Here is a 20,793-nt window from a genome sequence, read left to right as displayed (position 1 = left end):
GAACAAATGCTATACTAGGGTTTAAGAAATAGACAATCCGATAATGAGATTGCCTTGTAATATAAAACTGAAGTGAAGTCAAAAAGGTTTTTTTTTTCTAACTGGCTGAAATCTGTCTATCTATTTATCTGTCGATACTATACTATAAAGTCAAGCAAAAAACTTTACCAAAAAATCATTAAAAATAGTTATCATGGTAAAAAAAGAAGAAGATAAAATATGAAAATCTGAAGAAATTAGTGACAAAGTAACTTCCACGTTTTTCTTTTTCTTCCCTTATCAATGGCACGTGCATTGCATGGGTACGAGAATTAATCATGAGGGGCTTGAGTTACCTTATGAAAATTTAATATGGAACATCATTTTATTTACACTAGTTGATCACATAATTCAGGTTTTAAAGGAGGGAGGGAGGGAATCGATCACATCATTTCGTTTCGCCATCTGAATTTCAAATGTTAAAAGGTAAACAATTAAGATAGAAAAGATGAACTACATGGAGGTTCAATGCCCAGCAGGTCCACAAAAGTAACTACAACAAAACATCGGCCTAGTGTTTCTTTCCCTATGAATATGATTCACTATGCTTCCATCCACCAAATTCTTGTCCTCCATATTCCTGTTCTGCCTATAAAATGCAGCAACAACCATACATCAATCAAACAAGACTACAAGTTTGGTATCAAGTCAAAATGGAAGTAAAAAAGAGAAAAATTGAATACCTTCTTGGTGAAAGTTACACCAACTTGAATTTCTCCACGGAAACTTTTATCTGCAGCAACCACACTATATTTCTTAGGATGTAATTCAGCTGATCCATTCTCCACACCCAGTTCCAATAACTCCTTAACATAGATCCTGCACATTAATTAAAGGCCAATTATGAGTCAGGACTTGGGCAAGTAAGGAATACATATCATTACATCTATGCCAGATGAACATTAGTTAAGAAATGAGGCATAGATTATCTGACAGGACAGAACATTGTTCATTTTCCTCACATTATATATTTATATGGAACTACTTACGTTGCTTCGCCTATGGTGTCATCAGCAGTGAAGGTGTCCTTATCCATTATTTTAAGGGTGAGCTTATACTGCTCGCCGGACCCTGGATACTCTACCCTGAATATTAATCTCTCATTCCACACCGGATTGCCGCCTTGTCCTGCACAGGCATTTCGACTTAGTACATGTAATCCTGTGTAGTTTACCAGATAAACTAAGACAGCAGATAATAAAGAATTAGTAATAATGTGACTGATTTTTATATTATAACTAGGACTCTAATATGCTCTCATTTGATTATTTCCTATTGTATGAAGGCCTTTTCTTGGCCATGACTTTAAGTACTTCAACTTCTACAAGGCAATTAACTTCGACACACCGTTTTAGTACAAATTTAAAGGAAGGAAGCATCGTATTAACAAACTATGCCCACTTGCTTAAGCTGCTGTCAATAGAAGAATGCATAGCATAGAAGGGTCACCATCCAATGCCAACTTATTCACAACTATTGCTAGGAAAAGTCTACCATAGTTCCACACATTACAAAAGATATCAATTGATGTTTGGTAATGGTTAATGATCCTACTAAATGTGCTTATAATATACCAATCGACTGTTCTTATTTCATTCTTCTGCTTTGTCAAAGCTCAAAATGGACATTTTAATCGAAGCATTTTCTTCAAGTAATCAATACAACCAAGTTTAAAACTCACCCCTGGCCACGCTGGTCCTGCGCTCTTGGCTTTTGTATTTCACCGCAACATAAGGATCCATACGACCTAATCAAATCATACATTATATGGGTAAAAAAAAAAAAAACTAGAATTAATTTATGTCCGAACCAGACTCAAAAACAGATGTAAATCTCTAAATGGGACAACAAAACCACCCCTTTGGCTAAACAAGGACCTGTAAATAAGTCTAATCATGTAAAAATGCTGGCTTTCTTCAAATCAAAACAAAGAAAATTAAAAGCAAAGTAATGGCAAAGATGAAGATTATATGAACATGGAGAGGAACATAGTTGACTAAGTTTGAAGCAGAAAACAAAGAAAGCATCAAAACTTGAAGAAACCCATCAACCAGTTTGAACTTTGGAGGATCATGGATCCTTTCAAGCTCAAACTTGCTCAAACCATTATCAATGAACTATAATTACAAAACCACAAAGACAAACACATATGAACTCTTAAGAACCAAAGGAAAGAAGGATAAAATATACAAACCAATGAAATCTGTGTCTCCAAGTCCTCTTGCATTCACAAGCAGCACTTCCATCAACCCAACTGCCATCTTCTCTTTCTCTGTGTCTCTCTGAGAATTTCAATTTCAAAAAGATTATAATGGTTCTATTAAGGGGTAATGACCTTAGGATAATAGGGTAGCTTGGTTTATAACGAAGATGGCCACTTGATCAAATGACGGGTGGTTTTACCAAAAAAAAATGACGGGCGGTCAAATTCAGAAATGAACAACACCACACAGTCAGCCACCTCAGCCTGTATCAGGTCTTAGTCTTCTTAAGTTAACCGTGGCAATTGGGAACACGTTTTATGGGGAAGAGAACAAAATATCTATGCATAAAGCCACCATAGAAGTAAACGGAGGACTGGTCATTGGTTAGACTCAGTTCACATGTAATGGAACAGTTGACTTTAACAAAAACTTCTAACACTACAAACCAGTTTAGAGTATATTATTATTTAGTTCGACGTGCAAAGACGAAGTTGGGGTAACGTTGTCATAGGGGTCATCGTCATAAAGATCCAGATTCCTGTACCTACGGAAGCAAAAAAAAAAAAAAAAACCCGAGCGATACCTTTGTCCATGATATGCAAAGGGATTTCAGGCCAGCTTGAGAGGAACAGCAAAAGTAGATATGCAATTTGCCGATCGTCTTCCAAAACTTTTAAGCCAAAAAAGGGCAATTCGATGCTGACTTATAAACTGAGTGAAAATGGAGATCTGAAGAGCATAGACATGGTACCTCACAAAATACACGTCACATGAGCGTGTGTTTAAGAACTGTGCATTTTGTAAACCAAGGATATCCTACTTGGATGTCCAATATATTTTATACTTGTATGAAGGTAATTTAAAAATGTAGGGCTTTCTTCTTTTCTTCGAGGCAGATGAAATGAAACCATACTACCATAGTGTACTTTCATTGGTCCAAAAGCAAGCAAACAAGGGTCTAATTGTTCATTGGTCCAAACGCAAGCAAACAGCGGTCTAACGTTTGAGACAAAACGCAACTCCAGCTTAAATTACTAATATTACACCATGAAGATTAAAAAATCTTCCAAACATGCCTTCAGATTGGCTTGTCCTTATCTGCTGCGCCTAGGTGATAACTCAGCAGATCTGGATCTAGAACCAGATGGTGATCTTGATGCTTTATCAGGAGATCTCCAATTGCCTCGTGGTTCAATCTCCTCATCGTACCTCGATTTCCTACAACATATTGGAAGGATCAGCATGACACCCTTACATATCAGACACAAGCAAACAAGGCTAATTGTACAGTTTATCACATTAAATTCAGCTAAATGCTCATGAATCAACCACTTCATCATTATAGCTAGAAAAGTACAAGAAACATATAGAGCCTTCAACTTACTTGTCATACCCTTCTCCATTTTCAGCTTGCCCAGCACCATTGTCATAACCTGGAGAATATGGCCTTCGATCATGATCACCGCCTCTCTCAAGGGGAGAATCCCTTGATGACCTTGGGTGGTCAAGTGGTGAACGTGGATGATCACGGGGTGACCTTGGGTGGTCACCACGCCTTCTAACTGGCGAAACAGAATCACCTCGTCGTCTTGGAGCAGGAGAATAGGACCTGGGAAAGAAGTTAATTTGTCAATGTGTTCACTTGCTTTGCTAGCCATTAGATAAAAGATTATGGCAACATGTAAAACCTTCAAAACATACCTTGAGCGGTACCGACTTCTCGAACCTGATGGATAGTGTGGAGAGCGTGAACGAGAACGAGAACGTCCTGTGGCAATATCAGTTATAGAATAAAGATTAGTGTAATAGGTATCACTTCACATATTACATATAAGTGATATAACAAAATACATCTCATCATTCACTTCAGCTGTAGATGAGAAATATGAATATCCCACAGGTATCACTTTACATATTACACGGTCAATAATCCACATTGAGGGTCACACTGTAATATCAGAATTGATATAGCATAATGGGAAAAACAGGGTATACCATAATGAGATGATCTTCTGTCCCCATAGCCTGATGATGGCCCTCTGCAGAGATAAAAATAGACAATTGTTATTTCAAACATACAAAGTCACGTCAATAAGTTTTGTTTTTGAGAGATAGAGAGAGGGTGAGTAGCAGAACCTACCTGACCCTAGTTCTTTGGCGCATCTCCTCTGGTCTTTTCCTCGTCTCTGCAGCAAGAACCACAGATATCTCCCTCCCAGCAAAAATTTTCCCATTCATATGATACTGAGCCTCTGCAGCTTCATAAGAATCCACAAATTGCACGAATGCAAATCCCCGAGGTTGCCTACACCAAAGATCAGAAAAAATTATGACAAGATCTGAAACATTAAGTGTGAATGAAACCGACTGAAAAATCCTAGAAGGACAATGACTTAAAAAAATTATCTTAGTACATTACCACCACAGATTTACTCATTCTAACTCCCTTTACAAATCTAACACATCACCTCTGGAGCACTTCCACCTAAGTGGATGCTGAATTCACGTAAAGCAGGTAAAAATCGAAGCTTAGTGGCTAACCTTCGGTTCATAGTCAAGTATGAAAGGCAACTTCAAAACATGCAAGTAACTTGGAAATTCTTCACATTCTTTATAAGCACTTGAAATCAACGTTGCCCCAAATTCTTCACATTCTTGTGACATTATAAGAAGCACTTGAAATCAACGATGTCTTCACCCAACTTCTATACATTGGTGTAATTATATAAATTCTCTTCAAACATTACTCTTAACACGATCGGAATACCACTATGTTAGGCAATGATAAACAGTAGGCCTTCATCAAAAGTGGGGCTTGGTCTTGTTTTAACTTCAAAGTTCAAACCAACACACCCCCTGACAAACCAGTTCAAAAATTCACTATGAAAATGAAAAATAAAACCTCCAAAAATAGTTCACGAATCCAAACACATGTATTTTAAGCCCTACTCACATACTCTAACGAATGATGCCAACAAAGTGGGTAGCATGGGATCTGAAACAACTAGATATCCACATGATATTCTTATTGATCTATTCATTCACATGAACTAACTATAAGCACAATAAACAAAAGAGACATGCACCTTTTTAAAACACAGCCTGAGGATTACAGATATTATTAAGCTGTCAAACTTATCCATTAGTCCATTACAGCAAGTTTCGACTAATTCTCAAGCAAAATCACCACTAGCAAAAGTAAAGCTCACCCAGTGTAGTAATCCTTGGGGATGTAGACATCCCGAACAAGCCCAAATCTCTCGAAGGGAACCCTCAGCTCTTCCGGCCTGCAAAATCACACAAATTCAGACCAAATATCCTAAACAAACACAAAAAGCCGAAAACCGAAACTCGATTCAAAAAATTGAGGACCTGCAATCCAGAGGAATGTTCCGGACCAAAAGGCTTCCGTTATTCTGCTCCCTGCGCTTCCTCGGCGGGCTTCTTCCCCGGCCACCACCGCCGCCGCCGTAGCCTCTCCTCGGAGGACTGTAGTACTCTGGGCTGTACCTCCTCATATTCACACTGTTACAACAACAACAAAAAAAATCTATCAAAGATCGAATCGTGAAAAAAAAAAAAAGATCGCAAAAATAGAAAATCAAAGCTGTGATTATCAGAAACCAAACAAACAAAGCCTGCTTTGAGATTAGGGTTTCAGGATTCAAAATCGACTGGTATATTGAAGAGTGAAGAGAAACGAAGATGTGGTGTAGGTGGATTAGATTTACCTTGATTCTGCGGATTGCGAACCCCAAAGAGGGACGAGAGCTCCGGAAAGCTTTTAACTCTCAGATCTGAATTTGTGAAAGACTGGGGGAAACGACACCGATGGAATATGGAACCCTGGATTTTAAAGAAGCTTTGTACCAGGTCGGTTCAAGTCAAGTCTTCTTTCGGGTGGGCCCGGTTGTTTTACTGGATTTTTTCAGTGTAACTTCTATTTTTCTTTATTATTATTTATTTATAAAAGAGAATTTTTTACAAGATAGAGATTTTGATTTTTTTTTTTGTTACAAGATTTTGAATATTTACATGTACAATAATTAGGTTCAAATTAAAAACCTATTTTAGGTCGATTTTTGTTTCTAAGACATTTGAAACATGTTTTTTTTTGCTATAAGAAAAGAAAAAACTACAATGAAAAATTACGAACACAGTTCCCACCTAGCTGATCTAAATGAAATGTTGGAAAAACAGAGACATTTGAAACATGTTCCATACCGCTAAAGTACTAGTTTTAAGTTTTTAACTTTTAAGCTACAAGACTCCTGGCAAAACAGCAGAAACTAATCATATTAGGCAAAACAATTCATACTTTAGCGGGAATAAAAATAAATACATTATATGTTAAAAGAAAAAAAAAATTTGCTTCTCGGGAAAAATTATTGTCATTTTCAGACAAAACCCTCGAAAACCCTTCTTAATTTTAAGCAGTTTGTAGGGAATCACTCAACTAATGAAAGTTTCATCTCACACCTATGTTAATCTAGAGTTCTAGACAAATAAGTAGTTTACAAATGCCTCTAAAAGTCTCAAAACTAGATTACAGTGTAGTTAACAACAAAGGATGACCCATTCTAAGAACTAGTCTAATTGTTTTCCATCTTTACTAGTAAACTCATGATGAGAAGTTTCTCTTGTGTCTTCCAAGCCATCGATAATCAGCACTCTCCCAAAACTCGATCATTTACTTTCTGCAGCCAACACAATATCATATATACTGCAAATATCACTCCTAGATGGTGCTAGTCATCTTCAACTTTAAACACCACTTCCGTTGAGCTTCTTACTGCTGAAACTTGTGGTGTACAACTGTGTGTAGGGGAGCAAGGACCCCAGAAGAACTGTGCCACTAACATGCAACTGCAACATCTGCTTCAGGTTCAGGTTGTAAGTTGTCAGACTCGGAGACCAAAGGACTCTTCTGGAACTTGTTTCTTAGCTGGCCACAAGCTGCATCTGCATCAAGGCCCCTTGTTTGACGTGTACTAACAGTTATTTTACCGGACTCCAGAGCAGCAGCAAATGCCTGGACCTGTTAAATGAATTTTCCAAATGAAAAACAGCAACTAAAGAGGTAAACAAAAGCATAAATAAATAAACAGCAAGTAAAGCGGTGCCTTAGATTTAAAATCAAAGGGAAAGTGGAACAACACAAATAAGTACGTACAGCTCTCTTGGATGGACGCTTATACTCAGAACCTTCTATTGGATTAAAAGGTATCAAGTTCACATGATAACCTCGTCCCCACTGATGAAGTAGCTCTGCAAGTTCACGTGCGTGCTCTACTGCATCATTGACTCCAGCTGCTCGAAAAATATCAGAGATGACATAACATCAATTCAGGTGTTAAAGCATACAATGGATGTGAAAGGGAACAAACAAAAATATAATAACTTTCAGTACCTAAAAGGGCATACTCAAAGGAAACACGTCTATTTGTTTCATTGAAATATTCACTGCAATCCTTCATAAGTGCACTTAGAGGATATGCTTTCGCACTTGGTACAATTGTTTCCCTAAGTTTCTGGTTAGGAGCATGCAGGCTGATGCAACAAGAAGATGAGAACTGTATCAGGGAAAATTATACAGACTTGCTCAAACTGAAGTGAAAAGTATGAAACTTCTTCTCTACTTTACATTTGACAAAAATTAAATGATAAACCAAAAGAAAATCCATAGGGATTGCAGAAAGGAGGAAGCAGACTAAGGAGAGCTGATACTTGATGGCCAGTGCTCATCACTCATAACATTCTCCTTTTATATATTTCCAAAGAATAGAAGGGATATCCATTTTCTTATGATTTAATAAACTGAGATCTACTTTGCAAGCTAATTAATTCATGTCAGAAGGACAACATGACTGATGCACAAGAAAATCCCTCATATTAATAATTGATTAACGAATGTATCTAATGGTTTTGGGGTTGCCAAATTCCATCATATGAGGTAAGGTTGTGGTACTGGTACCGGTCTGAAACTAGAGATTCAGGATTGCATAATGTCTTTATAAAGTTGGCAAAAGAAGGCAATGCTTACATGCTTCTCACTCCTGACATGAAAGCTTTATTATTGCAGCATCAAGATAGAATCAAACAAAGGAAATGGGTATAAAACACCTATAGTGATTGTGGCCATAAGTATTTAATGTTGAGCTGACTTCAATAACTAACATACGAGCAGTTCAATAACTACTTTTCCATCTTTCTTATTGAAATTAATATACCTGACAGCCAATGTTGACTGAAGCTTGTGAGATGCCAGCCTTTTAATTGTATTTGGAACCCCCACAGTAGAAATTGTCATCATTCTTTGCCCAATTTGCACATCCTTAACAATCAAAACAAACCATACATGAGTTTTCACTTAGACTGCCATACTAACATCGTTAGAACACGATAAACATTATAGGTCAATCATACTAAAGAGCCCTCCGGCATAAATTAGTTTCATATGACTTAGGGTTACAATCAGATAAGCTTATTGGAAGGTTATTTGAGAACTTTTGGAATTGAAATAAAGCACAATACAAAATTTATTTCCCGAAAGCTTCTATTCATATCTAATTCATCCAAATTGAACCATTGTCCCAATCTGTTGCTCGGCAAACATATGGGGATTGGTTAGAGCTTAATGCTATGAAGTGCTGTGTTTACTTCTATGAATCTATGACACATATATAGAGAAGCAGCTAGTCTTTTATTGCCCAAAGTAGTTGGAATGCACCTTATTCAAGCACTGGTGTGCTTCAAGTACAGACTTGAGGTTCATCATTGGTTCACCCATTCCCATGAACACTACATTAGTCACCCTATGCTGGAATATCTCCTCAATAGCCAAAACCTGTGAATATAAATGTATTACAATCACATTTATGCTAAACAAAGTCAAGCAGTTTATGTGATCGGATAAAACAGCAACAACTGTACTTGTAAAGATGTCTTTTAAGAAAATTTCAACTCATGCAAGTTCACATATTAGGTAAACAAGGGAACAGACAAACAGCTCCCACTCAATATGGATTTTCAAGATGAAGAATGGAAAAGACAACTGATACCTGCTCAACAATTTCATGCCTCTTAAGGTTCCTTGAAAAGCCTCCTTTTCCTGTTGCGCAAAAAGAGCAACGCAGAGGGCATCCCACCTGTTCACCATTTCAACCATTCAAGTAAGCCAAGCATAAAAATACTATGGTGCACCGTACAGTGGACTTCCAAGGGTAACATTAAAATATAAATTTAATGCGGAGAAAATATTAATGACTGAATCCTATCCTGGAAAATCACCTGTGATGAGACACATGCTGTAAGGCGCATCAAACCCTTCTCATCTTGAACCGGTATGCCAACAGTTTCAATCAATCGGTTATCCTCCAACTTTATCAATAACTGCAAGATTAATTAACCAACAGAAGCTAACAATCATCACTTTGCTGAATTCTGAGCATCAAAGTTATATAAAGAAAGTGACATATTCTCAATTCAACATCAGTTAAGCGCCTAAATTCCTCCGGAAAAAAAAAAAAAAAAAAAAAAAACAAATATATGTATGAGCAAGAAATCTAAATTACCTTAACAGTGCCATCAGCAGCAGTAACAGTATTGTAAATAGGTGACCTCCCAACCTTCCATCCAGCTTCCTCAAGCTCATTCCTGAATGCCAGAGGCACTGCAACATAAACAACACTAATATACCATAATCCACCAACAAAAAAAAATAAAAAAAATAAAAAAAATTAAAAATTGCTGACCTTGACTGAAATCCTGAATGTCTTTAATCTTTCTTTTGTAAATGAGATGATGAAGCTGCTTGCCTCTGTAGCCTTGCTACACACACATTGTAAAACACAGAGAGATAAGCACATGGAATTTGAAGAAATGGTTTCGATTTTGAGCAAGTAAAATAGAGGCATTGAAGACTTCTTTACCTGACTGAAGTCGAGGGCGAGCTGCTGGAGTTCCGGTTCGGACAAGCCGAGCAGGACGCGCGAGTCGGCCGGCGAGGAGCGAGTGGGAGTGGGAGTGGTGGAGAGGCTCGTGGTGGTGGTGTTGGTGGCTAAGGCGCGAGTACGGACGGCACGCGCGAGGGGGACGGAGCACACGCGCTGGATTAGCGCCGTTGATGTGGCTGTCATCATTATGGGGAGTGGTTTTTGGCTCTGGCCAAGTGAAGAAGCGAAGATGATGAAGTAGAAGGAGGAGCAACTAGCAAGACGATAGTGCTAAAACCTCAGTTTGTGGTTTTGTGGTGTTGGGCTGCAATGGGCTATAGGCCCAAGTAGGCTAAAGCCCCTACTGTGCGAAGTGGCGAAGATATCGGGTAACCCATATAACAAGCTAAAAAAACAAAGGCCCAGCATATATCTGTTTGGCTCCAGTTTTGTTGCAGCTGGTCAACAGTCTCTTTTCTGCGTGGGTGTGCCAGCACTGTTCGGGTGCGGTCGTCGGGGGTGTCCCTTGACCTGACTTTTTTTTAGCGATTGTGGACGAGAAGAGCACCAACCTCGTCGTGAGATTCTTTGTGCCTCGTGGTGAGGACTTTTGCTAAGCTTCTTCAAAATCACACAATCGATACTCGACGTCGTAGATCGAGCAGAGCGAAAATCACTGGGAAGTGGGGAGAACTTGCTAAAACGAGACTTTAGCTTGGCTGGTTTGCGAGGGCGTTACCCTTGCTTGGCTGGTTCCGTAACCGTTGTGGTCGCGGTACTACAGTCGGCTCCCGAGGAGACTAGGACCGAAGCACGTTGACAGAGGGTTTGGTGGCACTGACAATGGGTTTCTGAGGATTCTGGGACTGGAGTGTGGTCACAAGTAAGAGAAGGAGAGGGGTTCTCTGGAGAGACTTGAGTAGTCGTAGAGACTAGTTGATGAATTGTGTGTGTTCTGTTACTTCGTCGTAGCCTCTATATATAGGCTACCAGGCCATAGTGGTTGGCCTTAAACAAATCATGATGGGTTAAGCACTTATGGAATCATGGTAGGTTTAATGGAATTATGGAGCACTAATGGAATCATGGTAGGTTTGATGGAATTATGGTAGGTTTAATGGAATTATGGTAGGTTTTCCAATGTTGGCCACCATGAAATGTAGTTGAATGCTTCCCCACATTTATGCCATAGTCCTTAATTGAATGGAGTATGAATATTCGCATGGGCGTGCCTTTTCTTGCAGCTTGCATAATCTTCCATAATTCTGCAGGTAGGCTTTATTTAGCCTCTAAATAATATATTTTGAACTTGTCGACAATATATAGCTTGAGCCACTGACATTGGCTCAATTTCTCCAAGACACGCCTTGTCAGGCCAAAAATGCTCATTTTGGGTTCAAACAATATCGATGACGGCGATCCTCACAAGGCGATAGATATCACCGGTTAAAGGCTCGTCGTCGTCGGATTTTGATAGTGTAAAAGTGAAATAACGACACACCCACGCTTAAAAAGACATTAGGGTTTGCAAGAATGCAGTAAATATGCTCCATCACTCTTTACATAGTTTTACGCCGACCCTTGGTAATATTGCCTAATGCTAGTCTCATAAACTGAAATATCACGGGCATCTTTGAAGTAATCAATTGTAGCAGTATGATTACGGTAGATATTTTTTGTATTGAGTTATGAAATTTTAGATTTTAACATCTTTGTTCTAATACTGAGGCGCAAGTAATTGCAATCAATTAATAAGCTATCAGAGATTGATTCACGCCAATTACGTTCTCCTATGGTGCTATGGGGTAAGCATTTATGGTCTAAATTTATTTTGCCTCGAATGTCTTTGCACGCTTGGAAGGTTTTGCGGGATAGAGTAATTTCATATGAGTTTTTATAACGACGAGGAGTGACTTTGGCATCTCGTTGTGGCTTTTGTGGTCACTATACTGAAACTCTAAACCATATTTTTCTTCATTGTTCTTTTGCTGCTTCAATATGGAATCACTTCATCTCTATTTTTGAAATTGGCATAGCTCCTACTACAATTCATGAAGTATTTAATTTGGGTATGGATATGGAGAGGAGTCCCCATGCAACTTCAAGAACTTTGGTTAATATGCTTCACTACTGTTTTGTGGTATATTTGGCATGCTAGAAATCGAATCCGATTTGAGAGCAGGGCATTTCTAGTTCTTGGAGTTTGTCGCCTAATCTCAGGGCATATCCAAGCAGCTAGTCGACTGGCAACATGTCATATGCATAATACAATTCAAGATCTACGTATCTTGAAAAGTTTTGGTGCTTGTTGTAGACCACGACGTACTCCTAGAGTGGTTGAGGTTAATTGGCATCCCCCCATTATTGGGTGGATCAAGATTAATTCTGACGGCGCTTGGAAACATGAAGAGGGTATTGGAGGATTCAGAGCTGTCTTTTGTGATTATAAAGGTCAGTTTATTGGTGCTTTTGCTTCTAACCTAGATATTCCTAGTTCTATTGCGGCATAAGTAATGGCATTCATTACAGCTATTGAGATTGTTTGGCTTCACGATTGGAAACACATATGGCTAGAGGTAGATTCCTCTACTGTATTGGATTATATTCGCTCTCCTTCTCTTGTGCCTTCGCAACTTCGAGTCGTTGGTTAAATTGCTTATATAGGATCTCACAAATCTTCACACATATTTGGAGAACCGAATAAGGTAGCAGATGCTCTAGCTAATCATAGAACATCTTTATCGGAGCAAGTATGGTGGGATATGCCTCCTCCATTTCTCTTGTCGTTCTATGAGAGTGATATTTTGAGTATTCCACAGTTTAGATTTCGTTGACTTGTTTGTTTTACTTGTTTAATTATTCTGGAGGTTTTGGTTAGGTCCCACTCCATTGTCATTCGTATTTTTTTTGGCTTAATAAATTGGAGTGTTAGAGATGTTGTTCCTCTGCTATCACTCATTGCAAAAAAAAAAAAAAAAAAAAAAAAAAATTACCTTGTTAGACACTCATCAATAATTCAATACTAAACTTATTTAGAATCATGGATTCATCCGTGATAAAATGCCCCACTACTTCATTATATAACTTATATAACACCTCTTAAGACATAGCTAACTTGCAGTTAAGTTAGCACTTCGCAGACTATATACTCTTGCGTTTTGTTACCAAATCAACTTTGTAATCAGCAATCATGACCAACAAGACCGATCAATTCATAAGTTTATTCATATTCGTACACCATGTTGTTTCACTTGTATGTGTTCGATACATAAAAAGAAAAGACTTGGATGAGCCATAACAGGACGGAGCTAAAAAGCGGAATCTTAGATGAGGCTTGAGTATCTTTGTTATTCATCAGAACTTCTAAGCTTGCCTATCTACTTAAAGAACTCCATAACCCAAAAATTACAGACAAAACATTCATATCTGATGCCGCGAAACCCAGCAGCAATTGCCAAGGCTAGGAATTCTTGTTCACTTCGCTCTTTCCCTCTCGGGCAATGTGTCATCATAAGCACATCCATTTGCGAGGTGCTCTTCACAGCAGTGCTGGTCTCTGGCACAACTGGAAGAAGTTCTTCCACAACAATTACTTTTCCATTGTCTGGTATAGCACTGTAACAATTTTTCAGGAGCTTCAAGCAGCGCTCATCACTCCAGTTATGAAGTATCCACTACAATTTAGCAAAACATGGCAACATCAAATTGCCCATTCTTTACAAAACGAATTCTAAGAGCAACTCCAACAGCTTCCCTATAATTTCTGTATTATAGGGAAGCAAAAGTCAAATCTCTAGCCTCTTTTTCTTCTCCAAGTCCAACAGATTCTCTATTTTACAACAATCTCTAAAATCTCCATATTCTTCCTTAAAATTTTAGAGTTTGCTGTAAATATAGGGAATTTGATTTTCTCTTTCCTCACTTTCCCTAAAATAGGGATAGTTATAGGGAATCTGTTGGAGCAAAAGAGGCTTATTTTTCCCTAAAGTAGAAAAAAATCAAAATATGGGGAATCTGTTGGAGTTGCTCTAAATGGATAAGCTTCACAAGTTCACAAAACAAAAACATAATGGTTGAGAAATTGAAAAATAACCTTAATAAAAATGGCATCCCCACTTGGAACACTTGCGAACATGTCTCCTCCAACATGGTCCACTCCTACAAAGCAATTTAACCCCCAAATTAAACAAAAGAAAGTGATGAATGTGAACGGGCAGTTTCAAACATACTATATCTATAACCACTAAACCAACCTGAAGAAATTAAGACGTTAAAAGAAAGACCAATAATGTATACATTACAGTACAATACTTAGTCATATATACCGGTGTAAGAAGGGGCATCTTTGATGACATGAGGCAAGTCAAAGTTGATGCCCTTAATATCAGGATATCTAGAAGTGATTAGGCTAAGAGTCACTCCAAGGCCACCCCCAACATCAACAAGTTGCTTAAGGTGCTCAAAACCCTTGTAGATATCAAGAATTTTCTTGGTAACAATAGTGGTGTGGTCGAACATTGCTGTGTTGAACAATTGGTTATACCTGGCGTCCAAACCTGGATACTCAAAGGCATGTGTGCCATTGGCCCTGTTAAATGGGATTCCTCCTTCAACAACAGCACCTTTCAACTGGAACCTATATTTCAATGTGTACCAAATTAGAGTTAGAGTTAGGAACTGAAATCAAATGCGAAAGTTTAAAGATCTTAATATTTTTGTTTCCTTGGCTTGTGGAAATAATGATGGCCTTTTTTCAATTATTGGGCTTGACGCAGTCGAAAATAACCCTAGGTTTACAAGCAATAAACCTAAAACAAGAATTCTGGAGTCCACCAGAGATAAATGAGAAAACTCTCAATTTTGATTGATAATATGATAAAAGATAGGTTTTGCAGCCGTTTAAGGTTGCTTATATATGAGAAAAGAAACCCTAGGGCAACTAACAATGAAACCCTAAAGTCCACGGGTAAAAATAAAACAAACTAGGAAACCGAAAATTCTGAAAAACAGTAAATTGCAGTTGTGAGGCCCTAAACGACCATGAAAGCCCGAAAAAGCCCACACGTCGTGGCAAAGCGACGAGTTTTGTTCCTGGCATCGTTCCCTTTCCGGAAAGCTATAGCAATCACGATTCGGACACCGAATGCCAAAGTTGCAGCAAACCGGGTTTTCCTCATTTTCCACGATCAAGTTGTTCGTCAATTCGGACTGCCATTCGTTCTACATCAGGGCTTGATTCTTACCAGCTCTAGATCAATTATTTCTGGTACGTACTTGTGTACTGAAATGGAGATATTAATGATTCCTCCACTCACTCCATTGATGTATATACTACTCTATTCAAACATTGATAGCTCAGAGGAATCTATGCTAATAAATTCTACTCGCCCCGGGGACAATTTATTCTATCAGACTTTAGACGCCGAACACGCTATTATGGTACGCTAAAGCTAGATACTTCTAGAGAAGTTTCTACTAGCATAGACAAGCAATCTAACTAGAACAACTAGGCTAAAAACCTAAAGGCCCAAAATCTTAGACCAAGCCCAAAAGCCAAGTCCCAGGCCCAGGCAAAACCCGAGCTAGCAGAAGGATGAAAACCCTGCACCTCCTGCTGATCCATCGCCGCCACAGCCACCAAGCTTTCAGACGGCCGGCCTTTCCAACACCCCATCGAGGTCGGAATCAAGGAGTAGTTCCGCTGCCTCCCTTCTGCACCACGACCGGTAGAGAAGATTGCTTATCACACCAAACCACTGTGCCTCCATTAAGCCGCAACACCACCAAATCCGCTTGCCTTGGCGCCGCAGCCTCCACAGAGCCCGGAGCCTACTGCAACCAGCACCCGACGATCACACATACCCTCTACCTCACCACCTGCGGCCGACACCACTCGAACTAGAAACAACGAGCCCCGAGAAAGAGATCTCCTCGCAACTCTGTAAATCCACTTGACCCAGACGAGACTCACTCCTCCCGCAAGACAGCTAACATCGACGTTGCTAAACACAACGGACAATTAAAAAGGCGCCGCTGCAGGACTCGAAACCTATTAAGTTAAGTTATACTACATTGTTCTCGTGCGAGTTAATCTATACTATTATTTAAGAAAACGAGCATTAATAATATCCATATTTCATCTATAGTTTATACTAATTAAACTCGAAATTCTTTAAAAAGAAACAAGGAAAAGAGAACTACAGAATATTATTAAAGTTGGTTAGCCATAAACAAACCAGCTGTCCAAGAGGACCTTGTCTTGATTCAAAGCCATCAGAGCGCCTAGAGAAACACCATCTTCATCACTCTTCACAAAGTACTTGGACACAGGAGCAAGACTATAAACCCTCTGAAAATTAGTTCTATCACCATGATCATCATCATTAGCATTAACTACAGTACACTTGAGCACAGAGTGGCTTGCCAGTAGCCTGAGGATCCGATCCAACATCATGGGCGCCTCGGGGTTCTCGGTGCCTATCTGAGCTGCAATCTGGGATGAGGAGAGACCAGCACCCCCACCAGCTTTGGCTATGATGTCGAAAACTGCAAGCTCAACTGCTAATTTCATGGACATGGGCAGCACAGTAGAAGTCACCAGCTGCATCGCATAGCAGAAGTTTTCTTCTTTTTCGTTTGTGGACGCCATTACAGGCATAGAACTGTCTATGCTCATTCTGAACTCAAAGGAAACCCGTTTTATATATAGGGAACATGTATGAAATATGTCTTGTATGATGAATTGATGATATTGGGCCCTCCACCACCACCACCTACTTGCCTAATAAAGAAAATCATTTCTCTACAATACAACAGGTAGGTGGTGAATGATTTTCTTTATTAGGCCACTTACCTACCTAATAAAGAAAATCATTTCTCTACAATCCTAGAAAGGCGGCGAATTTAATTTCTTGCTTGATAATTAGTTGTTTACTTTTATTTAGTTAATTCCCAATTCAAACTCTCGAACAAAATTCTACCTTCCATTGTGCATAACTCATTTGGGCTACAAATTAGTGGCTTTGATTAGACTTAGTGTGAGCTAAGCCGAGCATTGCTGAGGCTTGGTGCCTTGTGAATATTATTTTATTTTTATTTTTCATTGTATGCTTTTAAGTTATTCTAGCGCCAATTAACTCGGTTAGGTCCAACACCTAATCCCCGAGGTACGATAATCAAGGTTTTAATACTTCCCTTACTTGACACGATTCATACGCTTGCGAGAGTATATGCATCATTGACCACTAACTTGTGGCGCCTCATAAGGCACCAAGCCTCGGCAATGCTCGGCTTAGCTCACACTAAGCCTAATCAAAGCCACTAACTTGTAGCCCAAATGAGTTATGCACAATGGAAGGTAGAATTTTGTTCGAGAGTTTGAATTGGGAATTAACTAAATTAAATGCAAACTAAAATAAAAGCAAACAACTAATTATCAAGCAAGAAATTAAATTTGGATTTCAAATTAATGGGAACATGGGAGTGTCGGGTGATTCACACTAACTATCTTGCAAATATCGATGCCAGTTTTTCAAATGCATGCATTTCCTATATCTGTTAAGTCTTGTATCTAGTACCGGTCAAGGCTACTAAACCAATTATCCTTTCGGTGTATTGATTATGCCGGTTAGGGCCACAATCAACTCTCTAACTTAGGCATTACGCCGGTCAATGCCACAATATCTAAAATTAGAGGCCTAGAGAGCAAGATAATAGAGACCCAAGCAAGCTTAGCTACAATTAAGGTAGCTAATGGTTACCACACTTAAATACTAGATGCAACAAGACTAATAAGTTGTCAATTTATCAATCTATTCATCACAATTGCCCACAACATAATTTCAAAGGGTGACAAAGCCTAGAAACATGCTTCTAGGGACCAATGAATTCCGATTTAAAGCACACACAATGGAAATTGCATTTATTAAAATTAAAGCATCAACATTTATACAAGATGAATTAGGGCTTCACAACCCTAACTCCCAAATTGAACTACTCACAACCCATTATCAAATACATCACCAAAAGCATAGAAAAATTATGAAAGAGATAATAAGGAAGAGAGAGGAGAGTTAGCTTGGTCACTTCTAGCTATAGGCTAGTATGAACCAAGTAATTTCTTCACTCAACTACCCAACAATGGATGTGTGCTCTTGATGATGATTCCCTTGAAGTCTTGAGTGTCCAATCCCAGAAGATGAAATTAAAAATAAAGATGGGAAGAGGAGAGAGTGTGAGAGAAATGGGAATGAATGATAAATGGGGTTGTGTGCGGCTACAGTGGCTGCTATTGGGTTGAGAAAAGATGAGGTATAATTGGAATTAGAGAAAAATTCAGGTACCGTCCCCAAACTATGCTGCCAAGGCCAATTTGATACCCGAACTCTCAAAAGTATCAATGTGATACCCAAAGACTTAAATTGGTATCAACGTGATACTTCCGTCAAAATTTTCTAACGGCGCCGTCTGTTTGCTGACGTGGCAAGCAAGTGGGTCCCAAAAAAAAGTGAAATGACAAATTTACCCTTTTTTTTTTTTTTAGAAAAATTCATCTACCGTCCCCAAACTATTTTGTCAAGGCCAATTTGATACCCGAACTCTGAAAAGTATCAATGTGATACCCAAAGACCTAAATTGGTATCAACGTGATTCCTTCTTCTTCTTCTGGGATCTTCTTCTTCTTAGGGTTTCGCGGCGCCAAGCAGCTTAGGGCTGAAGCTTCCAATCGAACCCGATACCGGTCGAAGAACTTGTTGAGATGATCAACGACCCGTCCGCGTAAATTGGGGCCGTCGAGCTGTTGGGCGAGACGAGGCGTTCAGCCGGAAGGTACCTTGAGAGAGTGACCGTCGAGGCGGAGTATGTACGGTCTCCGAATGGAAGGCAGTCCAGTTCTAGGGATGCCATTTTAGCTATTATTCTTCTTCTCTCTCCTCCTCTCTCTCTCTCCTCTCATTCTCCTCCGCCCAAACCATCACTAACGCCTCCGAGATGGATTTGTAGCAGGAATTGGAGAGGATCTCGGCGGCGTTAGTGATGGTTTGGGCGGAGGAGAAGGAGAGGAGAGAGAAGAAGAAGAAGAATAGCTAAAATGGCATCCCTAGAACTGGACCGCCTTCCATTCGGAGACCTTACATACTCCGCCTCGACGACCACTCTCTCACGGTACCTTCCGGCTGAACGCCTCGCCTCGCTCAACAACTCGGCGGCCCCAATTTACGCCGACGGGTCGTTGATCATCTCAGCACCAGCAGGTTCTTCGACCGGTATCGGGTTCGATTGGAAGCTTCAGCCCCAATTGTTGCTTGGCACCGCGAAACCCTAAGAAGAAGAAGAAGAAGAAGGCAGAAAAAGAAATGAAAAGAAAAGGAAAAAAATGAATTAGCAAAAAAAAAAAAAGGTAAATTGGTCATTTCACTTTTTTTGGGACCTACGTGCTTGCCACGTCAGCAAACATACGGCGCTGTCAGAAATTTTGGACGGAGGTATCACGTTGATACCAATTTAGGTCTTTGGGTATCACATTGATACTTTTGAGAGTTTGGGCATCAAATTGGTCTTGGCAAAATAGTTTGGGGACGATAGATGAATTTTTCTAAAAAAAAAAAAAATGTAAATTGGTCATTTCACTTTTTTTTTGGACCCACGTGCTTGCCACGTCAGCAAACAGACGGCGCCGTCTGAAAATTTTGACGGAAGTATCACGTTGATACCAATTTAGGTGTTTGGGTATCACATTGATACTTTTGAGAGTTCGGGTATCAAATTGGCCTTGGCAAAATAGTTTAGGGACGGTAGCTGAATTTTTCTCAAAGAATTAATATATGAGGTTCTCGGTGATGTATGGCTGGAAGAAGAAGAGAGAGGATAGGACACGTGGTAGCTTGTGATAGGAAGAAAGGAAAAAATAAAGAAAATAAAAAGAAAAGGGAAGAAAGGGTGAAGGACATGCACGTGAGGGAGGGAGGAAAAGATGTCACTGATGACGTCATGCGGACGTCATCAAGGTCAGATTTTTATATATTTAATTTTTTCCTTTTTTTTTTTTTTTTTTTTTTTTCTCTTTTCTTTCTCAATGCATTTCCGCATATACTATCGGAGACAATTAAATTCCGCTCCCTTGATAACGTTGCTCATTGTTGAAAATCAAAATGAGGAGAAAGGTTGTGAAAACCCTCTTTGTCGACCCTCCATTGCTCACGACCTTCAAAGAAGACTAAAATAAGACACCAACCTCAAGGCACAAGGCCTTAACTTCCTTAACTTATGCTCCATAATAGGTCTAGGTGTTCATGTAAAGATCAACTGCATTGAGAAATATATAGTGTCCAAAGAGCAATGCGTCACAAATATTCCACCAAAGAATAAGGACAAGGGTCCTCTATTAAACTTATGACCCTTCATTCCATCAAGTCACAGCTGCCCTATAATGGCCTCCATTGAAGAATTGAAGTGCAAGAAGTCCAACCACCCCAAATGAACACAAACTAGTGAGTGCAAAAAACTTTCAGCAATGACCTTCCTGTCTTTTAATGCCCATATCTCAAAATTAGAAGGCGATAAGTAAGTGAGACTACTTGAAATGGAAAATAGGCTCAAAGAGCTTTCCATCCATA

General features: G+C 39.3%; 4 protein-coding genes across 5 annotated transcripts; all 4 read right to left on the bottom strand.

Annotated features, from left to right (window-relative positions):
* Positions 1-418: 418 nt before the first annotated feature.
* Positions 419-2,420, bottom strand: LOC133715088 (16 kDa phloem protein 1). The gene is made up of 5 exons (XM_062141436.1): positions 2,234-2,420; positions 1,721-1,786; positions 1,029-1,167; positions 723-858; positions 419-628 (listed from the first exon to the last, which is right to left on the bottom strand). Exons 1-5 carry the CDS (start codon positions 2,298-2,300, stop codon positions 566-568), a joined length of 471 nt encoding a protein of 156 aa, XP_061997420.1. The 5' UTR covers positions 2,301-2,420; the 3' UTR covers positions 419-565.
* A 720-nt stretch (positions 2,421-3,140) lies between these two features.
* LOC133715087 (serine/arginine-rich SC35-like splicing factor SCL30) lies at positions 3,141-6,132 on the bottom strand. Of its 2 annotated transcripts, none has more exons than XM_062141434.1 (8): positions 5,975-6,132; positions 5,616-5,768; positions 5,453-5,530; positions 4,384-4,548; positions 4,239-4,282; positions 3,945-4,011; positions 3,628-3,852; positions 3,141-3,461 (listed from the first exon to the last, which is right to left on the bottom strand). In XM_062141434.1, exons 2-8 carry the CDS (start codon positions 5,759-5,761, stop codon positions 3,338-3,340), a joined length of 849 nt encoding a protein of 282 aa, XP_061997418.1. In that variant the 5' UTR covers positions 5,762-5,768; positions 5,975-6,132; the 3' UTR covers positions 3,141-3,337. The 2 variants fall into 2 exon arrangements, with proteins under 2 accessions (XP_061997418.1, XP_061997419.1); XM_062141435.1 differs by having other exon boundaries at positions 3,637-3,852.
* Positions 6,133-6,541: 409 nt separating this feature from the next.
* On the bottom strand, positions 6,542-10,479 carry LOC133715081 (uncharacterized). Its single transcript, XM_062141399.1, has 10 exons — positions 10,175-10,479; positions 9,998-10,073; positions 9,818-9,915; positions 9,534-9,635; positions 9,305-9,391; positions 8,974-9,090; positions 8,474-8,577; positions 7,654-7,793; positions 7,417-7,553; positions 6,542-7,281 (listed from the first exon to the last, which is right to left on the bottom strand). Exons 1-10 carry the CDS (start codon positions 10,382-10,384, stop codon positions 7,099-7,101), a joined length of 1,254 nt encoding a protein of 417 aa, XP_061997383.1. The 5' UTR covers positions 10,385-10,479; the 3' UTR covers positions 6,542-7,098.
* Positions 10,480-13,368: 2,889 nt separating this feature from the next.
* LOC133715552 (caffeic acid 3-O-methyltransferase-like) lies at positions 13,369-16,875 on the bottom strand. The gene is made up of 4 exons (XM_062142087.1): positions 16,414-16,875; positions 14,503-14,813; positions 14,271-14,335; positions 13,369-13,851 (listed from the first exon to the last, which is right to left on the bottom strand). Exons 1-4 carry the CDS (start codon positions 16,851-16,853, stop codon positions 13,555-13,557), a joined length of 1,113 nt encoding a protein of 370 aa, XP_061998071.1. The 5' UTR covers positions 16,854-16,875; the 3' UTR covers positions 13,369-13,554.
* Between the last annotated feature and the right edge of the window lie 3,918 nt (positions 16,876-20,793).

Source organism: Rosa rugosa, chromosome 6, assembly GCF_958449725.1.
Source record: "Rosa rugosa chromosome 6, drRosRugo1.1, whole genome shotgun sequence".
NCBI classification, from domain to species: domain Eukaryota; kingdom Viridiplantae; phylum Streptophyta; class Magnoliopsida; order Rosales; family Rosaceae; genus Rosa; species Rosa rugosa.
This window is presented reverse-complemented; position numbering and strand designations above follow the sequence as displayed.

What these genes read in the sequence shown, in the direction of transcription:
- LOC133715552 (XM_062142087.1), bottom strand. Translation starts at nt 16,853, where the DNA reads ATGAGCATAGACAGTTCTATGCCTGTAATGGCGTCCACAAACGAAAAA. An exon ending in AGATGCCCCTTCTTACACCG is followed by an intron (nt 14,336 to 14,502) that starts GTATATATGACT and finishes ATTGCTTTGTAG; the next exon opens with GAGTGGACCATGTTGGAGGA. An exon ending in GGGATGCCATTTTTATTAAG is followed by an intron (nt 13,852 to 14,270) that starts GTTATTTTTCAA and finishes GCTAAATTGTAG; the next exon opens with TGGATACTTCATAACTGGAG.
- LOC133715081 (XM_062141399.1), bottom strand. Translation starts at nt 10,384, where the DNA reads ATGATGACAGCCACATCAACGGCGCTAATCCAGCGCGTGTGCTCCGTC. An exon ending in CATTCAGGATTTCAGTCAAG is followed by an intron (nt 9,916 to 9,997) that starts GTCAGCAATTTT and finishes TTTATGTTGCAG; the next exon opens with TGCCTCTGGCATTCAGGAAT. An exon ending in CAGTCAACATTGGCTGTCAG is followed by an intron (nt 7,794 to 8,473) that starts GTATATTAATTT and finishes TTGTTGCATCAG; the next exon opens with CCTGCATGCTCCTAACCAGA.
- LOC133715088 (XM_062141436.1), bottom strand. Translation starts at nt 2,300, where the DNA reads ATGGCAGTTGGGTTGATGGAAGTGCTGCTTGTGAATGCAAGAGGACTT. An exon ending in CAGGACCAGCGTGGCCAGGG is followed by an intron (nt 1,168 to 1,720) that starts GTGAGTTTTAAA and finishes ATGCCTGTGCAG; the next exon opens with GACAAGGCGGCAATCCGGTG. An exon ending in GACACCATAGGCGAAGCAAC is followed by an intron (nt 859 to 1,028) that starts GTAAGTAGTTCC and finishes ATTAATGTGCAG; the next exon opens with GATCTATGTTAAGGAGTTAT.
- LOC133715087 (XM_062141434.1), bottom strand. Translation starts at nt 5,761, where the DNA reads ATGAGGAGGTACAGCCCAGAGTACTACAGTCCTCCGAGGAGAGGCTAC. An exon ending in AACATTCCTCTGGATTGCAG is followed by an intron (nt 5,531 to 5,615) that starts GTCCTCAATTTT and finishes GTGATTTTGCAG; the next exon opens with GCCGGAAGAGCTGAGGGTTC. An exon ending in CGCCAAAGAACTAGGGTCAG is followed by an intron (nt 4,283 to 4,383) that starts GTAGGTTCTGCT and finishes TTATCTCTGCAG; the next exon opens with AGGGCCATCATCAGGCTATG.